This window comes from Pyxicephalus adspersus, chromosome 10 (assembly GCF_032062135.1).
Source record: "Pyxicephalus adspersus chromosome 10, UCB_Pads_2.0, whole genome shotgun sequence".
In the NCBI taxonomy this organism is placed as follows: Eukaryota; Metazoa; Chordata; class Amphibia; order Anura; family Pyxicephalidae; genus Pyxicephalus; species Pyxicephalus adspersus.
Genome location: NC_092867.1, coordinates 5,680,201 through 5,705,678, shown reverse-complemented (window position 1 = coordinate 5,705,678; position 25,478 = coordinate 5,680,201). Strand labels below are relative to the sequence as shown.

At 40.5% G+C, this 25,478-nt stretch overlaps 3 protein-coding genes across 3 annotated transcripts in view; all 3 read right to left on the bottom strand.

Moving 5' to 3' along the window:
- Nucleotides 1–5,177, bottom strand: part of LOC140339529 (pancreatic lipase-related protein 2-like) — an 11,154-nt gene extending 5,977 nt beyond the window's left edge. The window contains exons 1-6 of the mRNA XM_072424271.1: nucleotides 5,129–5,177; nucleotides 3,233–3,390; nucleotides 1,882–2,007; nucleotides 1,661–1,795; nucleotides 1,381–1,489; nucleotides 568–687 (exon numbers count right to left, since the gene is read on the bottom strand). Of these exons, the coding sequence (XP_072280372.1) occupies nucleotides 568–687; nucleotides 1,381–1,489; nucleotides 1,661–1,795; nucleotides 1,882–2,007; nucleotides 3,233–3,390; nucleotides 5,129–5,177 (697 nt within the window). The remainder of the gene's footprint in view (nucleotides 1–567; nucleotides 688–1,380; nucleotides 1,490–1,660; nucleotides 1,796–1,881; nucleotides 2,008–3,232; nucleotides 3,391–5,128) is intronic.
- Nucleotides 5,178–10,465: 5,288 nt separating this feature from the next.
- LOC140339528 (pancreatic lipase-related protein 2-like) lies at nucleotides 10,466–17,282 on the bottom strand. Its single transcript, XM_072424270.1, has 12 exons — nucleotides 17,234–17,282; nucleotides 15,713–15,870; nucleotides 15,275–15,400; nucleotides 15,068–15,202; nucleotides 14,793–14,901; nucleotides 14,044–14,163; nucleotides 13,181–13,306; nucleotides 12,985–13,103; nucleotides 12,150–12,288; nucleotides 11,538–11,652; nucleotides 11,298–11,462; nucleotides 10,466–10,576 (listed from the first exon to the last, which is right to left on the bottom strand). Exons 1-12 carry the CDS (start codon nucleotides 17,280–17,282, stop codon nucleotides 10,483–10,485), a joined length of 1,455 nt encoding a protein of 484 aa, XP_072280371.1. The 3' UTR covers nucleotides 10,466–10,482.
- Nucleotides 17,283–20,393: 3,111 nt separating this feature from the next.
- LOC140339190 (pancreatic triacylglycerol lipase-like) overlaps nucleotides 20,394–25,478 on the bottom strand; it is a gene marked incomplete in the record, with an annotated part of 15,412 nt that continues 10,327 nt past the window's right edge. The window contains 5 exon segments of the mRNA XM_072423752.1: nucleotides 20,394–20,496; nucleotides 22,249–22,416; nucleotides 23,437–23,548; nucleotides 24,152–24,281; nucleotides 24,834–24,952. Of these exon segments, the coding sequence (XP_072279853.1) occupies nucleotides 20,433–20,496; nucleotides 22,249–22,416; nucleotides 23,437–23,548; nucleotides 24,152–24,281; nucleotides 24,834–24,952 (593 nt within the window).

Here is a 25,478-nt window from a genome sequence, read left to right as displayed (position 1 = left end):
TCTCCGGATAAGGAAGGGATTCTTCACTGTAAGGTCTGTGAAAATGTGGAATCGGCTCCCTCAGGAAGTAGTTTCAGCAACTACTATAAATTGCTTTAAGAAAAAGCTGAATGATTTCTAGAAGCACAGAATATAACTGGGGATTAAGGCTTTAAAGTAAAAATAACAAGGGAACATCCGATTGCCTCATGGAATCAGGAAGGAATTTCTTTCCCCTGTTAAAGCAAATTGTACCAGGTTTTTTTAAAACAATTTATAATGTGCAAGTGCTGAATTTAATGTCAACGATCAGCACAGCTTACTAGAGAGGAGTGCATACAAAGCAGCATAGGGAACATAACTAAATATCAATAAGGAATTAGACAAATATTAGCAGGTTAGGGTCAGCGCATGATGAACAGGTCAAGTGGCCCATACAAACCTTAACTGCAGTCTCCACTTACATACTTCGACATAGCATTGCATTAAGCACAAGATCTCAGGAGATCTCCATCTAGTCACTCAGTTGGTTGCCATTGGAAGGCAATAGAATGAGCATGTTCCAAAGCATTTTTATGGAAAACTTACCAAAATTAAAGTAAGAAGATGGTGCATTTGTGTGAATGGCATCAACAAAAATAGCATCTGTAGGGTCCAGTCTCACTTCGGGTGGGGTATCTTCAAAGTAGGGACCAGCTGGATCCAATCCTGTGGATAGCATGTGTTAAAACCATGAAAGTGTACAAATGTTTCCCCTTGTGTTCATTTACATGCAGGTCATTGTAAATAACACCCCAGAACATACAGCAAGTCTCAACATTTGGCTATTGTTCTCTGCATTGAAAAGTAGTGCAGGTAAGTTTCCATGTACCAAGAAAATTTAAAAATAAGAAATTGGTATGGGAAAATAATGCACACCAAATGGATATGGAGGCTTAAGGCTACTTAGAGCAGCAGACCCCAATGCTCAGCCTAATAGTGGTACTCTCAACTGGACCAACTGGAACCAGTGAGATATGGGGAAGTGCCTATGAGCCAAAAAGGGACTTGCTGATGGGAAAGACGACAGCAAACTCTGCTGAGTCTGCTAGTGTGCTATACCGTGTGAGAAAGCTGTGCAAATCAGGACTAGATGGATAAATGGAAACACAAGGTAGGCCAGCCCTAAAAGAGCATCCAATTATTTTTCCTTTCAGAGGTGTTCCATCTTTAAGAGCTTAGGTTGTGGCATTTGCAGATTTGGTAGCCCAGTACCAAATTGCAGTGGGGAGAAGGTCTAGTTCTCAGAGAACCCAATCCCTTCCATTATTTGACTAACTGTACAAATATGGGCTCTCAAAGTCAAGTAATACAACCAAATGAACCAAGACTGTCTTTCCACTACAACTTCTTACCACCTACCAGAAATTCTTCCAATTCCATGCTCTCTCTTTCCAGCTTCACCTGCAACATGTGCTCCCAGGCTGTGCCCAATCAGATGGACATTACACATGAGGTAGTCATACATTGTCTGGGATAGAAAAACGGTCATTAAATCTTCCAAAGAACATTTGTTAGTGCAGCTCCACAATCCTCCACCCCACCTACTGTATGTTAGAAAAAAATTAATGTAAAAGAACCTAATAAGATGAAACTCAGGGTTTCACTCTTCTTTATGAGAAATTATTAGCATGGTACATACCTGCAGACTGTGCAAGAAGTGGGCAATTTCTGCCCCAACCACACGAATATTGTTGGCAGCTTGCGTGTAAAGGGCAAATGATCCTCCGCTCCAGTCCACACAGAAACAGTTGATGTCTGACACCTTCAGAAGAGTCTACAACAGAGGAGATTGCTTTAACCCAAAATCGTTTGAGTCTGTAGGATAGGCTATGAAGTCCTCCAATTCGCAACCACACTGACCTGACACATGTCCACCAGCCAGGTTTTGTTCCCACTCTCCAGGAAGCCATGGATGAGGAATGTGGAATTCCTTTTGGAATTAAACTTGGTGCCAAAGATTGAGGAGACATTGAGGGCACTGATCACCTAGAAGAGAGATTGGCTTTTTACAATCCAATGGCCACAGCAACAAATGGATGAACTAAATGGTGATGAGATATGATATTTGGCTAAATCAATAGGGGGTCAACAGGAAGGAATCTGCTCTTCATTACACTTTGAAGTACTACCCATTACCAAGGCCTCCAGTTTATAGCATAGGTTGTAGCTTATGGAGCGTCCTTCCTTCTGCTACATTCACACTCCCATTTATTAGTGCTTTGTACCAAGCCGCCTGTGCTTTATAAATGGCCTCATTTAGATCTACGTAGAAGTCCGCTGTCTACAATTATTTCTGCAGCCCATGCTCATCTGCCAATAGCCAGCGGGATTATTATTTTACTTGGGAAGCTTTAATATGAATTCTGACTCAATGCCCTGGACAAAACATGAATAACTAGCCTCCTTGGCGGTATTCTTGAGTGTGGCTCGGGGTTAATTTTCAGTACCAAAAGCAGTAACACCGAGCCACACTCAGGGTGGAATAGCAAGGCAGCTCTTAAGTCTTGCCTGGCGATGCCCGGCATCTGCGTCGCTGCAACATTGGGACGGGAGGCCAGGGGACGCAGAGGCCGTCCAGGCTGGGTGAGCGTGCGACTGGGAGGCAGGAAATTAAAAATAAGTATTTTGAAATGTACCACTGACATTTATAAATACTTAATATTCAGACCGCTAGGGAGGTTATTGGCTATAGGTCCTATTGAAGAAAATTTCTATTTCTTGCCCAAGATCACAGGAGTTCACCCACAATCAAATGTGCCCCTTTGGAAGTTTTCCTTGACCATTTTACCGGCTGTAGTTTTGTCACCCTAAGCATTCTCTGTTCTGCAAAATAAACAAAAAGGATAATTTCTCCAGTGGAGACAAAGCAACATGACGACAATTTATACATATTGGTGAAGAAAGGACACCCAAGACCATATTTATCTCCCCAAGATGAATTCCAAGCAGTTATGGCTTTGCCTGGTCATAGATGGCCTCAGTGCTTCCCTTACATTCAAGGTAGTATAAAAATCTATAGAACATGAGCAAAAGAAGCTGCAACACATGCAGAAAAATTCCTATCTCGTCAGATTAGCAGACTGTTAGTCTGACAAGGATCCTCCTTTGAAATATCTTGGTGTCATTGTGATGTACTACCCTATGGAAAGGATTAGAAAAAGCAAAGAATATTTTCCTGTGTACAGCCAGCTCTATAGCAGTGCACACCTACCTGGTACTGGTCAGGATTCTCTTTAGTAAAGAGCAGAAACTGAGTGTTGATCACCTCCGGGGCCCATGGCAAGCGACCAATAGGCCTTTCTGGAGTGTTGGAATATGGGGGGCCGTTTGTGAAACATCCCAGCCGGTCATAGCAAACCTCACGAGCATCTGGAGAGAAGAAACAACTGTCAATCTTAAAATGCAAAATGACTAAAATGTTTTAGGAAGCCAAGAAATCTTTGAAGAAAACTAGGTCAAGAATATGGAAGGATGATATGCAGTGCTCATCTAAGGCGGCATTGACTCTGCCATTCCAACTGCAGTATACAGGTAATCCTCGAGTTAAGGTCATCCGACATACGGACGACTTCTACATAGGAACAGGGCTTCCCTGCTGCTCTTTGAGTGCAGGACGAAGGCTTAATGTCAGAGGGGACAGTTTGCATGACTTGCAGAAGAAATCTTTTGCTAAATACAGCTGAGGTTGTGGGTAATCTTAAGGGCTGAGTTATTCTGCAACATCTTGTAACTCTTTAATGACCAAGACAAATTCTGCAGATTTTTCTTTTTGCATATCAAAGCACAGCTTGCTCCAGAAGTTAAGGTCTAGACGCCACAGATTTTTTGTGGCTTTGTTTGTGATTAACTCATAGTGAGGATTTTATACAGTAACTGACACCACACTGCCTAATATGTCAAGACAAACATCTGTTCTAAATGCATTTATTAAAGTAATGTACATGTTCTAATTTACATAAAAATTCAACTTAAGAACAAACCTACAGTCCCTATCTCATATGTAACCCAGGGACTACCTGTACTCCCACTTTCCATTTGAGCATATATCTGGAGAAGTTTGACTATCCCATCACCCATAACCCCGTGTCCCACATACTTAAGTCCGTACAACATTTTGGAGGTTTGCCAGCCCCTGGAAATTTCAAGTCCTCTTTATTACTCTTTAGTCTGATCTGCAAACGCACAGAATGAGCATCAGAAAATCTTCCATCACCGTTTCAGGTCAGAGGCATGCATATTAGAGTCAGAACATTGGCATGAGAACCAAGAATATTGAATCTTAAGTGCAGCAATGACAACCCCAACCCCTCCATCTCCTGATTAGAGATTAGAAGGAGTTAAACTGGTGGAGTATACATTATACAATTATGTATAGTTTTGAGTAAACATTCTATGGTTGCTAGCATTTATTGGTCCAACCCAAATGGGGCAATTAACTGGAAGTGAACAATATGACAAATACAGATGTAATTGGTAAAAGGTGGACACCATGATAGACAGTCATGCTCTGTTAATGTAACACTCAGTCAACAGGAACGGCTAAACAAAAGGTGGTCAAAGGTATATCAGGCTTTAAATGTCTCCAGAGGATTACATTCGTTTAGCCATCTTGGAAGTAAAGGTAAAAAAAGTCTGAACTCTCTAGAAACTTGACTTTTTAGAAGAATCAGTTGCCTACCACAACCCCATGACTCCCATGCACATCAACCCCCCCCCCCTCTCCTTAAAAAGTCCAATGACTGTGTGCTGACCCAGCTCTTCATAACCTCCTCCCTAATAACCTTTTATGTAACTGCCAGGAAAGGGGGAACAATACTATAGAATGCCATTTAGGTAGCAGTTCTGAATCTGCTATGGATGCCAATATCACATCCAAGATGTCAGCACTCCAACAGTTTTAGGGCTTTTGGTTGGCAACACAAGGAGGGCACCAAAATAAAAATGCATAGGAGGAGTAAAATACAAATATAGACATATAGGAATATTGTTGACATGAATGGTCTGGTGACAGGGTGAATTTAAAGCAATAGTATGCTGGAAGTCACAGCATAGCACATATAAAATAGAGCCCTAGGATCACATTGCATAAAGGAGTAACACCACTTACCTGTTATACAGGTTGCTATGGACAGTGCCAAAATCAGCTGGGCAATCATCTAAAAAAAAAAAAAAAAATACTTGTTTATGCATCAATTTACATACAATATAATAGCTGTATACACAGGCTGAGATATCAACCCCAAAAATTCTATTTCCTGGGTCCTGCTCCAATATCAGCAAGTGTTGAACTGAAATATTAGCTGAAGTCTCCTCTGAATTGGTTTGGTCCAGTATAATGTACAAGTTTAGTGTAGTATAATGTACCAATGTATATTAGTGAACAAATTATTGAAAGCATTGGAAGAACAAGTGGTCAAGAATGATCACCTACAGACATCTTTGGGTGGGGGAATAAATCTGAAGGCAATTCCTCTGTCCCTATGAGGACAACCTCATGCTTTCCATACTGATTAAATATTTTCAAAAATGGACCCCCAAAAAAGCCAATAGCCTCAATTTAAAGGTTGGTTAACTTCACTTAGCACCAGGCACAGGGAAATGGTGTGGGTCTCCAAGATTCAGGTGAGACCATAGTGATACCCCATGGTGGCCTGATCTCACAAGGGAGTTCAAATGCTAACAGAAGAAATGATGTCTTAATCTCCAGTTCTGGAGACCCCAATAATCTAAATATGAAATTGATATACAAAATACATCAACCAATGAAAGACAATGGGAGCTTCCATTTCTGACTTGGTTGTAATCAATGCAACTTGCATGGTTGAGGTTCTTGGCTAATTCTTTTCAAATTGCAGACACAGAATGAGAATGCTTTTTCAGGTCTAGCTAATCAGCACAAAAAAAAAAAAACTGAAAAAATGAAACCAGAAGATCGACTTTACATCCACTGAATAGCATTCTATACAATGGGTTCAACAATGGCAGCTTCCATTATCTCAGTGGTAGGTCCAATCTGAAGACAGGTCAGATCAGTCTATCAAGACCATAAACTGGTTAGAACATCCAGCTTGGCACAAAGTGTTCACAGCTTGACCTGTTGAGTCCATACACTGAGTAGTACAAGAAGGCAATGTTAGTGGGAGTAGTACATTTACAGATATTATTTACAGTACCCTTCAATTTTACTACTTCATCCCCCCAACTCTGGGCTATGGTCCTTTTAGTAACAGTGGACAAATCCTGCCCATGGACATGCTTGGCACTAAATCCACTACTGCAATCATATGCATTTTCTTCTGAAGTTAAAAATCTTTCTGTAAAATACAGTCATGGTCATATTGGCTTCAAAGACTCCGAGTATGAATATTACATCCCTGTAATAATTCTTTTGGAAGTTGGGCAGATACGACCACCCTCCATTCCTGCAATAGGAAATCCCCCATAGGAATGCCCAGCTTTCCAGTCTTTGAGAACAAAGAAGAGGGTTAGGGGAACTTATGGTTTGCCAATACCTTTGTATTTTGACAGAGAATACCTAATCCTCCCTGACCACCAGTGGCAGAGTCACAGTGGTGACCCAATGACTTCCATAGCCAACATGGCTTATATCAAAGCACAGAACCCCAAAAAGAAGACTATACAAGCCAGACCCCCACCCTGACAGCAGATCACTCACATTGCATTCTCAGCCAGGAGCACACGAAAAATCCTTTACTACCTGGAGGATGTTTTATTGAAAGCACCTTCCATGGGCGGAGCTAAGCCTGATTAGCCCTAAAATGAAAACATGGGTCAGGTGAGATTTCATTATCTGATGTTCCATCATTAACCATTTTATTGCCCCAACACACAATCACCTTGCCAGAACTTGGAGTAGAACCTCTATCAGGTTTTTGATTGCTTTCTGTGTTGGAAAAACTCCCCTTTGCTTCTTGTGCCATTATCAGGAAAGGAGGTAAGAAAATATGGTGAATGCAAACAATACAAATGTAATAGGCGTCCTAAACAATCCACCCCTACTAATTGCCCCTTGTGCAGAGTGCAAGCCATCTAACACTATCAATGGGGCAGTTGTAAACTTCTCTTATCATTTCTCTTCTGTTTCATTGTATCACCTCTGAACTCAATCAATGAACACGTGAAAGGTCCGATTTAAGTGCACCTGTCATGTGATCAATATGGGTGCTACCACCGCTCACATCCTTGTGAAAATGCGGCATACCTGGCTGCTGTGCCAACTATTTGTCTTCAGTACCTTTTTGACCTGGAATAAATATACAGAATAAATTATTACTGGTTCCAGGTCTTCTCTGCTTTGTTATTGTGATTTACTACATGGGTATTAAAGTGGACCTATCACCAAAATGGCCTTCTGTCTTTACCACCATGGTGGAATGGAGACTGAATGGGAACTCAGGACCTCTTGGGGATACCTACGTCACTTATCACAGAAGGCCGCACTGTGCATGCATGAGATTGACACTTTTTTTTCCTATTGCAGGAATATCGGCACTCATTTTTACATTTACAGCAGAATACATCATTTGATCTCACATCTGCCCAGTGCAAGATTGGGTGATGTAGGCAGAAGAAGGAAGAAGAAAATGGCAGGGCCTGGCACTTCCACCATGCTGGGACAAAGAAAGAATTTAGCACTACGTGGGACCGAATTGGGGAAAGCTATTAACGGATCTGCAGAAGTAAAGACGTGGGGTTTTCTATTTTAATGAGCATTCCCCTTTAACATGCAGCTTCTCAATGTTGTTTGGCCCAATCAAGAAGAATGATCTGCAGAGCATTGATCCAACCAGAGGATTGTGATAAAAATAATCCTTTATATCTGTGCATTGTGACGTGCTATAATGTAGGACTCGGGGCCCTTTTTATTTTATACATATATATATATATATATATTAGGGTGAAATTCAATGCTGTGTTTGTTGGCATTTGTTGGTATTGGCAGCTCAGCTCACCACATCGCATGGAAATGTAGTGCATGCTGCATTATATTATGGGACTGATTTATAGAAGAAAATGTATTAGGCTGACAAAATATATTACATTACCTTTTTCACCCAGCCATATCATTTTTACTTTGGTTGTTTTGAATGCCATAATGGAAAATTTATTTTAGAAAAAAATATTTTTTGTGTAACCAATTGTATTTTATGCTTAATTTCTTCATAGTCTTTGTACCATTGGGCAGGACTGCCATCTGAAGGGGGACAATAGGTTTTTCTGTATCTGACCCCAATCAAAAGAACTTGAATTTTGCAACTTTTAGACATGGGGAGTGAGACCCAAAACGTTTATTATTTTGGGGCTCAAAAGTTTCTCATGGGGGTCCCTCTGGTGGGTATGGTAAGGACAGCCTTCATGAACATGCTTTGAGCTGATTGGTGTTCCTATTTCTCACATCTCGGGAGCTTGGGAGGTGTGCAGTGCAATGTGCTGCTAAGTTGTCATTAGAAATGAACCCAAAGCACCAAATCGTGTCCCTGCATGTTATCTAAGTGCAGTCATTTCTGCAACACACTAATGGAAATGAAGCCTAAAATATAGATTAAGGCAATGCAAAAGTGTAAATGAGCCTTTAAAAGCCAGAAAAAGAAAGCTTCAGTTCTTTAATTTTTTGACAAGTGGCCACATAGAACTCTTCAGCAGAATGAAGACTAAGTAAGGGAATTATACGGAGAATTGGAATGCCATTCCTATGTAAAAAATGAAAAGTTTGTTAGAGGTCCTGGATGGGATGCCATTTATCTTCTTCATAGCTCATTCATGTCATCAGTATTGGTTGCATTGAGCACAATAGCCCAATATAGTGCCAACACAAGAACAAAGCAACTTGCCTTAGGACCTAAGTTCAGCTCATGATGTGCACTACTAAGCAATAGGGCATGTTGCATTTTTTCAGTGCTGATGGTTCCATATAAAGGTGGTAATAGGAGCAAGCATCATTTTTTGGGTGGGATGGATGCTAGGGGGAAGCAGCTGGTTCGGCGGGGTAGTAATTTTAAAATGCAAGACCAGTTTTAATGACTGTAACCCTGTCCACACTTGTTATAGCACAGCATGCATACACCATCAGCTCTGCCTACAATACAACACTCACTAACAAATAGCTGCCCTGGTAATAACCCCAATATGGCAAGAGGGGCTTTTACATTAGCAAAGTCCCCATTATTTGCCATTCTAAATCTAAAAAAAAAAAAAAAAAAAAAAGGAATATTTGTCTTCATTTTTCTTGCTCTGTCTATAATCGTCTGTGTGTCTGTCCAATTGCTAGACTTCCTTATGTATCTATAACTGGATGAAGCCATTTATTGCTCCCATTATTTCACTACTTACAGATTCTGAGCCAATTGTATTGAATGTTTTGGGTGGCTTATGGTATAATGTAGAACTTAATAACAAGGGGTTCAGGTACTTTTTACCACCAAGAATGAGTTCATGGGTACATTACTATACTTTGCCCCAGCAAAGTAAGACAGCAAAATCTTTGAAAACCCTTTCTCAAATTTCTGAAAAGTTTGACCCCATACTAAGTTCTGAAAATAAAAGTGATAACCTGGTATTAAATGATCTGAACTCTGCTGCAGAAACTGCTCAGGGAATCCTGGTGGGGTGCTGGAATTAATGGACTCCAAATTATCCTGGTCAAGCAAGGCAGAAGACTCCCGACCCCAGAAATGGGGGAGCTCATGTACCTTGCAGAATTAGAGTATGTTACAAGATGGGAACGTCAAAATTATTCAAGGATTCTGTGCATACTCCCCCAACATTATGATAAAAATGTGTTTGTGATCCCAAAGATTATAGTGTAACCTTCTATAGGTTTGTTTTTCCTTTTATGTTGCCCACTTGTATTTTTTTGCCTTCAACGAACCCTTTAAAAATGAAACATCTCACCTGTTGAGATTTGTACGTAAAGCCCTTGTTCATTTTTTGATCATGAAAAGCAGCTAGTACAATACCTTCTAGAAGCATCCCATCCCCCCAATTCTGTCCCATCCCAGATTACCAAAGCTAAGTGGCCAAATGATAATTTATTTTGACTTTTTTTTTTTTTAAGCATCTGGAACAATTGGACTTTAATATTGTAATTATATAACCAGCAAGTTGACCATCAGTTTCTGGAGAATGATATTCGTGCAAAAACCCAAACAGAAACAGCACGGGTTAAGAACAGAATTGTCCATTGTATATGTATAAAGAAGACCATTTAACCAGCTGAAATGTATACTTTAAGTTGTGTGCATCATTAGGTACACATTTTCAGTTGGAGTTCAGAATCATGTTTGTTTTCATATAGGCCTGATGATGGGTGAGGTGCTCTGCATCTGAAGCGTGTTGGCGCCATGCATTTTACTTGCTTTACCAGTCACCCCCCTTTCTTTGAACATTTTTTTGTCTATCTACAGAAGAGGCTGAAAGCAAAAAGTAGTTTTATCCAGTTTATTAAACTTCTAGCTGGTACATGAATGGTGTAGGACAGAGTTCCAGTGTCTGATTGGTTTTTTGCTTTACTTTGTCTCCGCCACAGAAATGGAATCTGGAAGGAGAAGATTAGGAGTTAGTGCTAGAATTTTCATATGTATACTTAGTTCAGTGTTCTGAAATTACACCACAGCTAAAAGATTTATAACTTCTAAGTCATGTGGAATACATTATAGAACTGTTCTTCCTCCTGACAGTAAAACACATACTGCCATCTTGTTTGATTTACCATACAGAAGTGTGAGCTCTGACTTATATCTGTGTAATTGAAGCAACAATGCTGTACAGCAAGGCTGTGCAACAGCTTATGTCAGACCAAACTTAAATAAATGTAGGAGAAAACTGGAGTACCCAGAGAAAACTCACACAAACACAGGGAGAACCTGCAAACCCCATGCAGATAGTGTCCTGGCCAAGATTCAAACCTGGGACCCAGCGCTGCAAAGGCCGGAGTGCTAACCTCTGAGCCAACATGCTGCCGAACCAACCATGTGGTTGATACCCAATATATTCCGGATGATATGATGGGTATCAACCAGAACGTTTGGTTCGGGTAGCATGGTGGCTCAGAGGTTAGGTTTCATTTCCTATACATAGGTGAGTGAAGGAAAGAAAGCCTAGATGTGTGATTAATACAAGCCATCTTCCCCATCTTTTGATAAAATGTATGCACACATATCTTCTCCGTTTCCCTCAATGAAGTGGTGAGAAGTTCCTTCCTGTCCCAACATGGAGGCAAAAGATGTATTGGAGTAGACTAAACAGACTATACATACGTTTGTCTACTTGGCCCATAAACCACAGTCACATCTGAAGCACCCAGCTTTGGCTCTAGGAAAAGAAGTGAGCTTTTCTTCCATGAGAACACCACTTTCTGCACAGGACCAATATCAGCTTCAGCATCAATATATGTCATGTATGACACAGATAGGATAGTGCCACTGCAGGAAGAAAGCAAAGAGTTGTTGAACAATACAATCTGTAAACATTAAGGCCACCACAATCAGATTACATACCTGTGAATGGTATAATGGCGAGAACATTCACTCTTTCCACAGAGAGATACGCCAAATTTTCCCATCACAACTAGGGTATTCAGAGCTACATTGACCTTCACCTGGTACCTCCACCCTGTAACAGAACAATGATGAACTAACCAGAGCAGAGAATCCTTCAAGACAGTTCCAATTGGAGGAGTTTTTGGTAAGACTAGTACAAGCATCCAGACCTGGAAGAAAACACCCAATCATTTCCCCACACCATGTTTTAAAGTGGTTGTCCCCAAGCTGCATGATGGGGCCCTTTCTATACTCATTAGGGTAGTAAATCCACAACTTCAGTTGTTAACTATTTGTCCCACTAATCAGATAAAATTTTCTCTACCGATGATAGAATGCAAATCAGAGGCTCTGCACAAAAGCAAGGCTTCAGCATGCCTTCCCCTCCTCCCCCAACACACAACCTAAACTCCAGGGTTGGTTCTTCTGGTCATTAGGATCCCCAACTTTCAGGAAAATATTAAGAATAAGTAGAGGAAACATGGACTGGTTTGTCATAGGCAGAGATCTGAAGTCCACAGCTCAGCTTGAGTTTCCAACTGATGCATTACATTATGAAAAGAAACCTACGCAAGAGGTTTGAAGGATCTCCAGCGTTCAAGAAAAGCTTCTGATTGATTGTAGAGTCTTGATCATGACCCAATACATATTCATCTGCCTTATACCCCATGAAGTCACAACTACTATTAGTGCATGGGAACCCAGAGCCCTGTAAGGGAAAGAAGCATTTTAATTAAAAAAAAAAAAAAAAAAAAAAAACATTGAATACAAATTTCTTGAACTGTAATGTTTATAATAAAAAAAATGCCTGGAGTTCCTACTACTGTCCTTGTTGTGGTTTATTTTAAGTCTATGTATCTCTACCTTAGGGTTCATCCAAGACCATTTCTTCTCAATAGGGAGTTAAAAAATGCCATCAGTCCTGTCTGGAAGATTTATAGAGAAAGTTCCCCGCAGATCAACCAGAAAAGTATCCCATTTGGAAAATTTGTAATACCATCTATTTCTCCTGGTGACTTGACGACAAACAAATGTCCTCCATCTGGGTGGGGATCATAATGGCTGGGGGTCCAACTCATCACCATTATCCAAAAAGTTGCTTTCAGATAATACCAAGGCTTGACATACTAAACTCACATATACATAAGCATGAGTTCTCCTGAATGTGGCCTTTACAGAGACCCCCCCCCCCCCCATATGACATCTGGTATAGCTTTTTACAAGTGTTGGAATTAAAGATTCTCCTAAACAAGGATGGAAATCCCAAGCGAGCCATTGCCATTTTACGGTCTGTAGCCCATTGGATTCCCCATTTACAGAAAAGGTTTTTCACTTTGTTTAAAAATTGGTCTAGCTTGTGTTACCTCATTCTACTTATGTCAAAAACAAAACCTGTAACACCGACCTCTTGAAAAGCTCTGTATGATGGAGCAGGGTAACCAACAAAGCCATCGGGTCTTAGAATGCTCTCTGTAAACAATACAACGCTTCTATGGTGGTTACATATGGTCTTCTCAGTTAACCCTGAAAAGAAAGTTCTATCATTGCCATCCTTATTAACGACAGCGGTTTATGAAAATTTAGAAGCCATGTGATGTTACCATCAATGATCTCATCAAGATCTCCAGGTACAATGAAGATTTTATCACAGCCAGGCATCTGTTTACCACCATTGGGAAAGAAGTCAACATTTCCAACTGTCTGCTCCGTGCCATAGCCACCAAAACCTAGAAGGGTTAGAGGTCAGAAAACCAACAGTGGGGTTGCACAATTACCTATTATGTACCCTTTAGCAGACTAGTAAATACAGTTAAGCCTCGTCTTGAGGGACAGTGATGGCTTCTCAACTCAGCTGTGCCATGGAAGCAAGATTTACCCCTTGACATGTGATACTGCTTAGACAGATCAAAATAAAATCCATAGCCACCCTAGTTTTGATTAATATTAAACAAGATTTATATAGTGCCAACATATTATGCAGCACTGTACATTAAATAGGGGTTGCAAATGACAGAATAATACGGACAGTGATAAGGAGGAGAGGACCCTGCCCCAAAGAGCCTACAATCTTGTAAGTTTTGTATTCAAAGATATATTCATATGAGCCAAAGATAAAGCTACAGAAAGCAATTGGTTTTGAATGTCTTTGACCAGGAGGGCTTGATGAGCCATTTTTGGCCAACACGCTTTAATTTTTTAATGCTGTATGAGCCCTTGCTTTTAGGATCTGCAATCAGGACAGCTTAATCGAGAGGACTGCACACATAGCATGAGGAACCTGCCAAAAAATGAAACATTCTTAATCTGTCTGAAATAGCACAATCAAGTAATAAACTAGTATAACTGGGGTTTATGTACATCTAAGCTGCAGTCCTAACATACTGAATGATATGCATCAGAGATCTCTGTTCAATCCATCTATTCCTTCTGTTGGCTGCCATTGAGACCCTCTTCCAGCACTTACCAAGATGGATAGCAATGGATGACGCATCAGTGTGAATTGCATCAACAAAAATTGCATCAGTAGGGTCCAGTCTCACATTAGGTGGGGTATTTTCAAAGTAGGGACCAGCTGGATCCAAACCTGGGATTAACAAATATTACAAGTAATAAATTAGGCTACTTTAAATCTCTCAGAACATGCTCATACAAATTAGGAAAAGGTGGTAAAGTCAATAGGTTCCACAAAAATAAACCACGCACGCTATACAGGCTCCTATATAGGATATGAATAATTTAGATGGATGTGGGTTATGGCAGCTTCCAGCAGCAGGTCTCAATGCTCAGATTAGAGGAAAGTAGCAAGACCATGAGAAGATTATTCTGCTGCCATTTTCCAGGAGGTTGGGTCCAAGACAAAAGTCACTAACAGAGAAATCATGTCTGATGTGTTAATAGGGCTGTACTATGGGTGCAAGTCAAGACTAGATTGATAGAGTCAATTCTTTGGTAAATCAAACTTCTAAAATATACATCTGTTTACCTGCGTTAAGTGTAAATGCAGAGTTTGTGACAGTGCCTGCAATTCATGGCCCCACTAATAACCTTTTTACCAATATGTATTGAAAAATTAAAGCTTTACTTTCCAAGCATTTTCACAGAATGCAATAATTTCATTATTAGGCCAACTGTACACACAATGTTCCCCCTGGTCAGATGACACCACTAGATGAATGTGGGTCCGCAATACAGCAGGGACTCCTTATCACCTACCAGAAATTCTTCCAATTCCCCTCTGCCTCTTTCCAGCTTCACCAGCCACATGTGCCCCGAGGCTGTGCCCGATCAGATAGACATCACCCATGCTGTAGTCAAATATTGTCTGAGATAGCAAGAATGGTTAGTTAGATGTATCCAGCTTTGACATGTTGTAAACTTTTGCTAGATTGCCAAAATAAAATGAACTTTTAACAGCCTAAAATAAATTATGTCGAGGTTTCACACTGCCTCAAGCTCCAAAGAGATGTGGTTACAAGCATGGTACATACCTCCAGAAAGTTCAAGAAATGGGCAATTTCTGCTCCAACCACACGAATATTGTTGGCAGCTTGTGTGTAAAGGGCAAATGATCCTCCACTCCAGTCTACGCAGAAACAGTTGATGTCGGACACCTTCAGAAGAGTCTACAGCGGAGATAATGTTAACATATCAAGGTTAAGACAGCCTGCCAGGTCCTCCATTCTGCAGCCACTTACCTGACACATGTCCACCACCCACTTCTTGTCCCCCTTCTCCAGGAACCCATGGATGACGAATGAAGAATTCCGCTTGGGATTAAACGTGGTGCCAAAGACTGATGAAATGTTGAGGGCGCTGATTACCTGGAAGAGATCGGCTTAGCTATAGTAATCACAGCAACTAGGGATGAGCTAAGCAGGGTCCAACTTCAAAGAGGTCATTGGGAAGAATAATAACTTTCTGATTAGAAGAAGAAAGAAATTGGCACCTCCCCATGCCTGGCTCAAAGCTCCCAGTAGGAATCAATACTGGTCTACAGCCCAAGGGCAAATAAAGCTATACCACATACATGTTCCTATCCTTGTAGGCTGAACCTTTTAATGACCTTGGCAGTGTGGTTGAGGCCAAAGTTACGTGTCATTTCATAGCCAACTTTACAGGCCAAGAAGTCTTACCTGGTACTGATCAGGATTTTCTCTGGTGAAGAGCAGAAACTGAGTGTTGATCACCTCTGGTGCCCATGGCAAGCGACCGATGGGCCTTTCTGGAGTGTAGGAATATGGAGGGCAGTCTGTGAAACATCCCAACCTGTTGAAGCAGACCTCCTGAGAAGCTAGGGAGAGAGAAACTGACATGAATACGGATGATTTTATAATGCGCCACCATTCAGGATGGCCTTCACAAGCAAAATGTCTTTAGAAGCGGAGAAACGTTCAAACTAAAAGTAGTTCAAGAAGATTGGAGATTAATATGCAGATGTATTGGTGCCACCATTCTATGCAGCCATTTCCAGAATGGGCTTATAACTAGGAACAATCTTAACAAATCCCTCCGTCCCACATAATAAATTCTGTCCAACGTATGAGAACTTCCATTGCCAACGCCATTTAGAATACCAGTTAATTGGCGTCAGTACCCTTCAGCCACACATCTACAATTTACACTCAGTTTGTCAGTATTTATTTGTTTGTCCTCACTTCCAGTTCAAATAACACCGATACAAGGAAAGCAGATGAGCGATTGCCACCATGCCAAGAAGGGTCACCCTTTGTAAGTAGATGAGAGCCCTGTTTATTCGGACAGGAACCCTTGACAAATGCAATGATAAGGCAAATCCCTATTGGAGATACTTTGTACCGGGCAGAAGAAAGTCTCGAAATAGGGACCAGTGAAAGTTCAATTCATAAAGTCAGTCCTCCCAAACATCTTGGACATTTTCTTGTGCCAAACAACTCATCTTGCCATTGCATTTTATTTTTTCTTCCTCCACAGAAAGAAAGCCACCAAACAAAATGGTCAAATACAAAGAAAGTGCCATACCTCCCCACACCCCACCCCTTATTAAGAGTTTGTTTCACGGATTACAATTTTGATTGATACAAAAACAATTTTATTTGTCGCAACAAGAGCACCCGGTAAAACAAACACCCAACTGGTCTCCAAGCCTTACTCAATGATTCAAAAACCAAACAGTTAAGCGTTAAAGAGACCCTGTCACCAACAAGATGACAGGTAAAAAGCACAGAAAAATCAATATTTAAAAGTCTTATGTGCTGGATTTCCTTTGAATTATTTTTATTGACTTGCTGTATCACTTTGAACTTGCTAGAAAGTGACTCTTGGGAAGTGTTCTTAATCTAGCACAACCCCATTCCTTCATTGCACATCACTCTTATGGGGGTACCAAGTTTCTATGTAGTACCTCACGCCTCCATACCCCAACCTTTTATGTAGCTGCCAGGGAAGTAGCAAAGTCACGTGAGAAACCGGTCCAAATCTGCTGAGGTTACCAATCACACCCAGGGATTCTATACAAGGAGGGTAAAAATTTCATATTTTTGGGAAATATTGTTGAAATGGATGATCTGGTGACAATACCGGTTTAGGTCAATAGTAACAAATATGCCCAAAGTCATATCCTAGCTCATATAAGGTAAAGCCATAGATTGCATTGCCTAGAAGAGCAACACACATACCTCTTACAGCAGTTGCTAAGGACAGCACCAGGATCAGCCAGGCAATCATCTGAAATGAAAATGTTTGTAGTCATCACTTTACATACATTAAAGTAAACCTGTATACAATGGCTGCTATAACTGGCCCAGAAGTCCTTTTTCCTGGTTGGTGCTCCAATACCACCAAGTGTCGACCTGAAATATCTGCTAGGGATCGCTTTGAGTATTATGCTATTGAAGAAATCAATTAGAAAAGGAACAAAATTCAAGATATAGAGGCGGATGTTGTACAGTGTTGGCCAAGTTGCCAATGTTGGCCAAGTAGGGTCCTCGTGCTCCAGCACAATTTGCACAATCCTATATCTGCCCCTGGTCGGCATTGATCCAGCTTGAAGTTGAGAAAGGGGGAGGCAATATAAATTCGGAAGGTTCATTGTGCATTAAATACACTCAGCATCAACTGATGAAAGGTTTTCAAAAACCCGCAATAGCCTCAGCTTCGAAAGCAGATAACTTTTGGATTAGCACAAGTCCGGCACCAGTGTAGGAATGCAGCACCCCATGGCAACAAAATCTAACAAAAGACTTTATTGCTTTGGGTTTCTGCAGTTTACACAAGCAACAGTCATATCAGGATGAATAAATGTGGAGGTTCTCATAATCCAAATATAAAACATGGATCAATAAGACATAAGATGCAATAAAAAAAAAAAACAAAAAAACCCCATCACGGAGATTGCAAAGTTAGTTTTCTGTTCCTCAACTTTAAAGGTCTTCTAGAGCCAGAATGAGGACGAGGCTCAGGTGTTCATAAGAACAGGTAAGACAGAAACACCCAAAAGAAGAAGATCAGCTTTACAGCCGGGTAATGAGCATTCTTTACAATGATTGCTTTGGTAAGGACATCAAGCTGGACACCATCAAGATCTACACAGCTTTATCTGCAGAGTCTATTATGAAGTCAGGTAACCAATAGGGGTAGACAGTGCAGTTCTGCAGACTCCATGTTGGTACAGGAAGCAGAGCATTCATGGAAAGTACCCCAGGCTCGCCATGTGTTTCCAAAGAAACTACTTTCCAACACATGGCTGCCATCTTACTAGTGGATAGACAATTGCAGGATATGGACATATTAGCTGCAGTTGATCTATCACATGAATACATTCAAATAAAGCATCTCTGTAATATGCATGCACATTTTTTAACCTAAAATTTAAGGATACCAATATACCCCTGCACTCCCATCCAGCTTTTCTTTAATGAACCTCCATAGCAATATCCAGCTCCTTGTGATGGGGTAAACAGATTTCCGCCTGTTGCCACCCATGCATTCCTTCAGGATTCCCCAAATTATCCCAGGTGGCAAAGCCAGACTGGTAGCATTACATTTAATGTACAGCACTGCATATTATGTTGGCACTATATAAATCCTGTTTAATAATAATAATTACATGCCCAATGGATCACTATAGCCAACAAATCACAGAACTAGACTGAAAACCATCAAAGATCAAAACCCTAACAAATCACTCACCTTATACCCTGTCCAAGGAGTACATGAATAACACAGATCAATAGGCACTACACAAACCCACCCTGGCAGAGTATCACTCACCTTATACCCTGTCCAAGGAGTACATGAATAATAGTGCACCACCTAGAGGGGGTTCTCTTAAAAACCCCTTAAGCGGGTGGAGTTCAGCCTAATTGGAAACAATTAATTGCCCCAATCCCACGCTCACTTTAAAGTAACTCTACTTGAAACGTGTTTTTTTAGAGTGTGGAATAGTGGAACCCTTGCACAGGTTTTTTTTTGCCTTATCTGCAAATTTCACTGTGTGATCCCAGGACAGGAAGTTAGAAAAATTTTTGTCTCCATTGCCGTGCATTAGTACATGGGCACTAACATTTCAAGGTAAATAAGAAATGGCAAAGGAGTGATGCAAAACACACTAATCACACCAAAAAGGATTTGTATCTGTCCATTGTGGTATGCCATGACACAGGAAGCCCATCCCAGTATCTTAAATTCATAATATTTGTTCCAAATCAAAATAGGACACGTATGCATGGGCAGTAAAGAATGCCCCATCAAGCTAGGTGATGGGCATGAGCTGGCAATGGTAGCAGGAATTAGGAATAGGCTTCCAATTTTCGCAAAGGTGACTTTTGCTAATTTTTGTCAATTTAACTTGCTGACTTTACAAGTTAATTGCAAAGCCTCTGAACAGGATATTGACACCATATTGCTGGAGGGGTCAGAGGGGCAGCTGGGGACATGTCACAAGGGGTTAAAAGTATGTAGTTTTGTTCAAATCAAATTCAGGACCTAAAATATTTTCAAGTGCATTGAAATCCATTATACTTTGGATTGTGACCAAAACTTCATGGAAGTGAACTGTACAAACATGACCCAACTGAAAAAATTAGCATTTAAACAAAAATGCTTTTCTTTACTGTATGTCAATATTGATTTAAAGAACTTATTCAGAGGGGACATATTCCTGACATTTTTGGCCGCAATATTCTCTTTAGGGTCTTGCGATGAACTTGGAATGTTGGAAGATGTTAAGAAAAATACATTTAAGGAGCATACCTTTGGTGCTATTTAATGAAAATGTACATTTTGTCATTTGTGACATGTTCCCACTGGTTCTCCCAACATCTCCAGTAATATTAGTGAGAATGCCATGTTTAGAGATTTTGCAATTAGTTTGTGAATTTGGCAATTAAATTCCCCAAAACGTCAAAAATGTACATTTTCATTAACTAAAATATCTCAGTTTTACTCATCCCATGTCAGTATCATTGCTCTTTCTGGAGGGGGGCAGATGCATCTGTAGAATCAGCAGCAACGCTTGTGTAGTCATTGGAATTACTGGTTTGGTTTACTGAAAATAAGGCTGTACACATTGTCAGGAGACCGATAGATCTGTAGCAGATTAAATATTTGAATCTTTATTTTGCATTGCTTGCCCTGACTCCTCATTCAGATCTTTAATACTATTCTACGCACAGTGTGCGGTCTTATGTGTTCATGCATGGTTAGTCTGCCCCCTACTGGTGTTAAGAGCACAGGCAATATGTCTGGATGGATGGCACACTGTGTGTTGATCACCAATTCTGCTCTTGTATCTCCATCACATATCAGACTCTCTCTATACATTAAGGACAGACGCAGTTTGCAGAACAAATCTTTTATTGTAAAAACTATTCACATTTAGCAGGGACTCAGAGTCTGGAGGATTTCTTCTCTCACCGTTCCACTGCCACAGAATTTGTACCTAGAAAGAAATCAGCAAAATATTTCACCATCACAAATATAATATGTGGGATGTCTGATAGAAGCCTCCTTCCTGCCTTATGTCGGTTAGCTCTGTGTACACCAAATATGAAGATAATAAGATATTAAACCATCAATGCTGAATATCTGCAAGCCGATTGGCTGATTTTTGGATCAGAATTTAAAATGAAGATTTTGGCTCAAAAGCTCTAAAGCTGCTTTGTGCTTAGAGGCTTCCCAGGCTTACATAAAACCCAACTGCCCCACCAAGACATCAGCAATGAGATTCAACCTACACAGCTCCACCTTAAGGTGAGGGATATATTGTCATGGGGGTATTATGGATTGATGGATAAAACCTGATTATTATGAATTATTAGCCAGGGGTCCCAGGTTCTTATTTTGGGCACAGCATTACCTGCATGGAGTATGTGAGGCATCCTAAATGTCTACAAGGAAGGTAATAGGCTTCCAATAGACTGGACGTTGTACTGTGCCTCATAATATGTCGGTGCTATATAAATATATATCAAGTACGTCTGCATTCACTACACTGACAGCACAATATACAATGCAATTTATATACAATATAAACATAGTAGAAGTATTCATATTCTAAATTATAACAAAACAGGAAAAAACACAAACAGGACTTTTTAGGCAGCTAAACAAAATACTTATTCACAGAATATTAAAATGCTGAAAATGTCATTTTTATTGTTCATATTAAACACATAGCAAGTGCTCATATATGTACATGCAGTAAACGTAGGATCTCTTGAAGAACACATCTCTACGCGTTTCGCCGTAACAATGTCCGCTTTGGGAGGATTAGAGAATTTACATATAATAAAACACAATCAATATATATATATTCTAGAAATCCTAATTTGTTTTGAAGATATACCATCTTTTTAATATAATTATTGTTACTTACTTTCCTATTCTCCCCAAGTTCAGAGCATTCTATAGATGTTTAGGTGTGGGTGAATATAACACCTACACTTAAATTGTATATGGTTTGCTTTGGTATAATAACCTTTAGTGGTTTTGGTTTGGTTGGAATGCCTTAGTTATTGGTAAATAGTGGTGTCATTGATTGTGTTCATTTAGTGATATACAAAGCTCCATACACATGAAACTCCAAGGCTGTCGGAACCCTGTCTTCCTGATATTTGGGACCCCTTTAAAATTTAAACATCTATAGAATGCTCTGAACATGGGTCAGGAAAACAGGAAAGTAAGTAACAATAATTATAATAAATAGATGGTATATTTTTAAAACAAACTATGATTTCTGGAATATATTTATTGAGTGTGTTTTAATAAACGTAAGGGCGCTAGATCTCCTGATGAAGCGGGCATTGATTCCGCGAAACGCGTAGAGTTGCTGTTCTTTCAGAGATCCTACGTTTAATGCTGTGTTAACCAAGTAGATAAAAACGTTGTTTATCAAGTACATAAAAATGTTTCTAATATGAACATTAAAACTTACAACATTTAGAGCATTTTATTATTTTGTGAATAAGTATTTTGTTTAGCTGCCTAAAATGTCGCATTTGTGTTTTTTCTTGTTTTGCACTGTTCAAAGTTTGGGGATGTGGCAGACTAGATAATTGTTGTATCGATAGGAAACAGCTGTCATTGTATTCTAGTTAGATCCAGAGGAAGGCAAAAAAGGGAATTGGTCTTCAGACCCAAAGGGGAAAACAAAGGGGAATCCTTGGAGCACCCAACAGGGTGTTGTACTTACGAGCGGCCATCTCTGCCATCCTGCACCACAATAGAGGAGGCTCCCAGTGAGGGCAGAAGGGGGTTGATAAGGTTGTTGTTCCAAACAAACTTCACGTTGGTCAGAGTTCCCACATTGGTCTCTACGTCAATAAAGGTTGTGTAGGACTTGGAAGTGTTGATGTATCCCCTGTGGATTAGAAGAGACACGTGGGCTCATTTGTATCATGAAATATACTGATGTCTGTGCTGCACTGGGCCATGACAGTAATTACCCAGATACCCCATGACTGGACAACCAGAAAAGAATGTAAGCTCTTGGAAACAGTATGAAAGCAATACAACTATTGAGAAAAAAGAATGAGCCTGGGATGGGGGTGAATCATTCATCTCTGTCATCTGTATTCCTTTACAGAACAGAAGAATTTCCCCTTTTGTGCTATTTGATTGGGTGATACATTTATTATATATCAAGCTAGGGTTACCGGCCCATTACCCCTTAAAGACCAGGGGATGCTTGGACTCTGTGTCCCAGGTAATACCGCATCACCTGCTAGAGGGCGCAGCTCTAACAGCTTTGGCACAGATTCCGGTCTGGCAGAGAAGAGGACCTGATTGGTTCTCTGCTGCTGTTCAGTAGCAATTTCAGACCTTGTCCCTCCCCCAGAATTTCTCCAGATTGATTTCTCAATAAATCAAACCAGATTTGATCCACCTCCATTTTGCTAATCACTACTTGGGACAAATACCAATTTTAGATTTAAGTATTGCTGCTTTAACTTTAGTTTACAAAACTGCATGTTGTTTCATTTGTGACATGTTCCCACAAGTCCTCCTGACACCTCCCCCTTTCCAGCAATTTTGTTGATATTATTAAATTTAGGGGCTTTGCACTGTTTGGCTCTGTTTATAAATGTATCCCCCAGTCAATTTGTCAGAAATTTGCTCACAGATGGTCGGATCTCACTTCTCCTTTTAGTTCCTATTAAAACAATGACTCGTTCTGCCACCTAGTGGCCAATTCTTAAAAGTGCACAGCTGTCACAATAGGAAATGAATAGGAAATAAATACTATAGGTAAATTGTCAGGGGAAAAATTTATAAATAGAGCACAAGATGTGTTGATCATGACAAAACTTCTGCAAAAATAAATGTCTTAATATCTCTCATCACTAGATAAATAAAAGTGCAAAGCCAAATGTTTACTTACTTGTAGATCTGATATTGACGAGTGTTTCCATTGACTCCATAGAGAGAGACACGGAAATATCCCTCCACGTTCAGTGATCCAGAGATCAGCACGGTCACCTTGTAACGCCAACCTGAAACAATGACACCAATTCAGAAGAAATGACTACAGGATGGAGAAAAAAGATGAAAGCCGGAAAAATCCAACCTAGATGGAGGGAACTCCTCATAATGGACACAGACCTGAGAACTCCATGCAGGGATGGTGGGAACGCATGTGTTCAGGGGGACTCGTAGGAACATGTCACAAGTGAAAAAAAAATGCCATTCTGTAAATCAAATTTAAAGCAGAATACCAAATCCTAGATCTTTAATTAGTATTTGTCCACAAGTAGTGGTGAGCAAAACATAAAAAGAGTCAGATCAAATCAGATTATTGTTAAAATCAACCTGGATTTGGAAGTTCTGGGGAAGAGGGGACAAGACCTGTAATTGTCACTGAACAGCATTGTGCGGAACCCATGACAGGGGGATATACAAAATATGGGGGACCCATGATAAGGGGCCCTTGCCACTCCTGTGCTGAGTTCCAGGGTCTGTACCCCGGCTGTGCCCATTCTGAGGGGCTTCCATCGTCTTTGATGGAAAATGAGATGTATTTAATGCGGGGTTTCTATTTTTCTGGCCATCTTAGACAGTGTAATTATATACATTATATACATCTGAAGAACACATACGTGCGAAGGAGTTGGTCTGGTCTCCGGTGTTCAAGTAGAACCTCTGGCTGGAGGAAGTGATCCCTTTGTAAGAATCAGCATAGTGACCCATCAAGGGGCATCCACCGCTTGGACATGGAAATCCGGTGCCCTGATGACAAAGCCAAACCATTATAAGTAAAGAAGACTCCTGGAAACACCTGTTCATGAGCACAGAGATTTCCCACCATCTCACAGCCCTTCAGAAATACAAATACAGAGTCCTTGCCACCTGCTGGTGAATTCTAGTATTGCAGTTAGACCACAAAATATCAATATCTCTGACCAAAATAAAACTTCCCAGTATCAGCCATTACTTTACCCATAAGTGGGCAATTGACAGCCACACAGGTAATTTCTCCTGGAAACTCAACTTGAACCTTGAACACCAGGGTGGTTGTCTTTGGCTTCAGAGATTTGGCCAAGTCAGTACTAGTTCCAAAATGAACAGCAGCTTGCACCTTTAGGTCTGTTTAGTGTATTATATGTAATGTATGAGGTTGCAGGATGGGCCCTATTGATATTATGGTATGTAGGCACCCCGGCTGTTAGGACCCCCATAGGAGGGACACAGAATTAACCTGCATGATAAAAGCACCCAATGTGGAGGCTGTAGAACACAGAAAGGGGCAACACACAGCAGACCATTGCATGAATGACTCACAGAGGAGAACACGCTGTAGGTGGAGGAAGGATAACCAACAAAGCCGTCACGTTTCAGGATACTCTCTGTGTAGTATTTGTAGCTTCTCAGGTGATTGCAGGCTACGAAATCCCGAGTTCCTGGAAGGAAACAAATCCATCACCTGATAACAAAATCACTTAATGTGCTGGAGAGTGTCAGCTCCTCTGTACAGAGAATAATGAGATTGGCTTAGTGTTCTCTGTACAGCACTGTGGTATATGTCAGAGCTATATAAACGTATAATAATAGTGTGTGACTTTGGGGGGGACATTAGCGTGTCAGCTCCTCTATACAGAGACTGATGGGGCTGGCTCAGTGTTCTCTGTACAGCACTGTGATATATGTCAGAGCTATATAAATGTATAATAATAGTGTGTGACTATGGGGGGACATTAGAGTGTCAGCTCCTTTGTACAGAGGATGACAGGACTGGCTCAGTGTTCTCTGTACAGCACTATGGTATATCTCAGAGCTATATAATGTATAATAATAGTGTGTGACTGTGGGGGGACATTAGAGTGTCAGCTCCTCTATACAGTGACTGATGGGACTGGCTCAGAGTTCTCTGTACAGCACTGCGGTATATGTCAGAGCTATATAAATGTATAATAATAGTGTGTGACT

Excerpts from the sequence above, each read along its gene's own strand:
- LOC140339528 (XM_072424270.1), bottom strand. The coding sequence starts at position 17,282 with ATGATTGCCTGGCTGATCCTGGTGCTGTCCTTAGCAACTGCTGTAAGA. Across the intron at positions 14,902-15,067 it reads ATTTCTTGAACTTTCTGGAG|ACAATATTTGACTACAGCAT; the intron begins GTATGTACCATG and ends TTGCTATCTCAG. Across the intron at positions 13,307-14,043 it reads ATCCATTGCTATCCATCTTG|GTTTTGGTGGCTATGGCACG; the intron begins GTAAGTGCTGGA and ends TAACCCTTCTAG.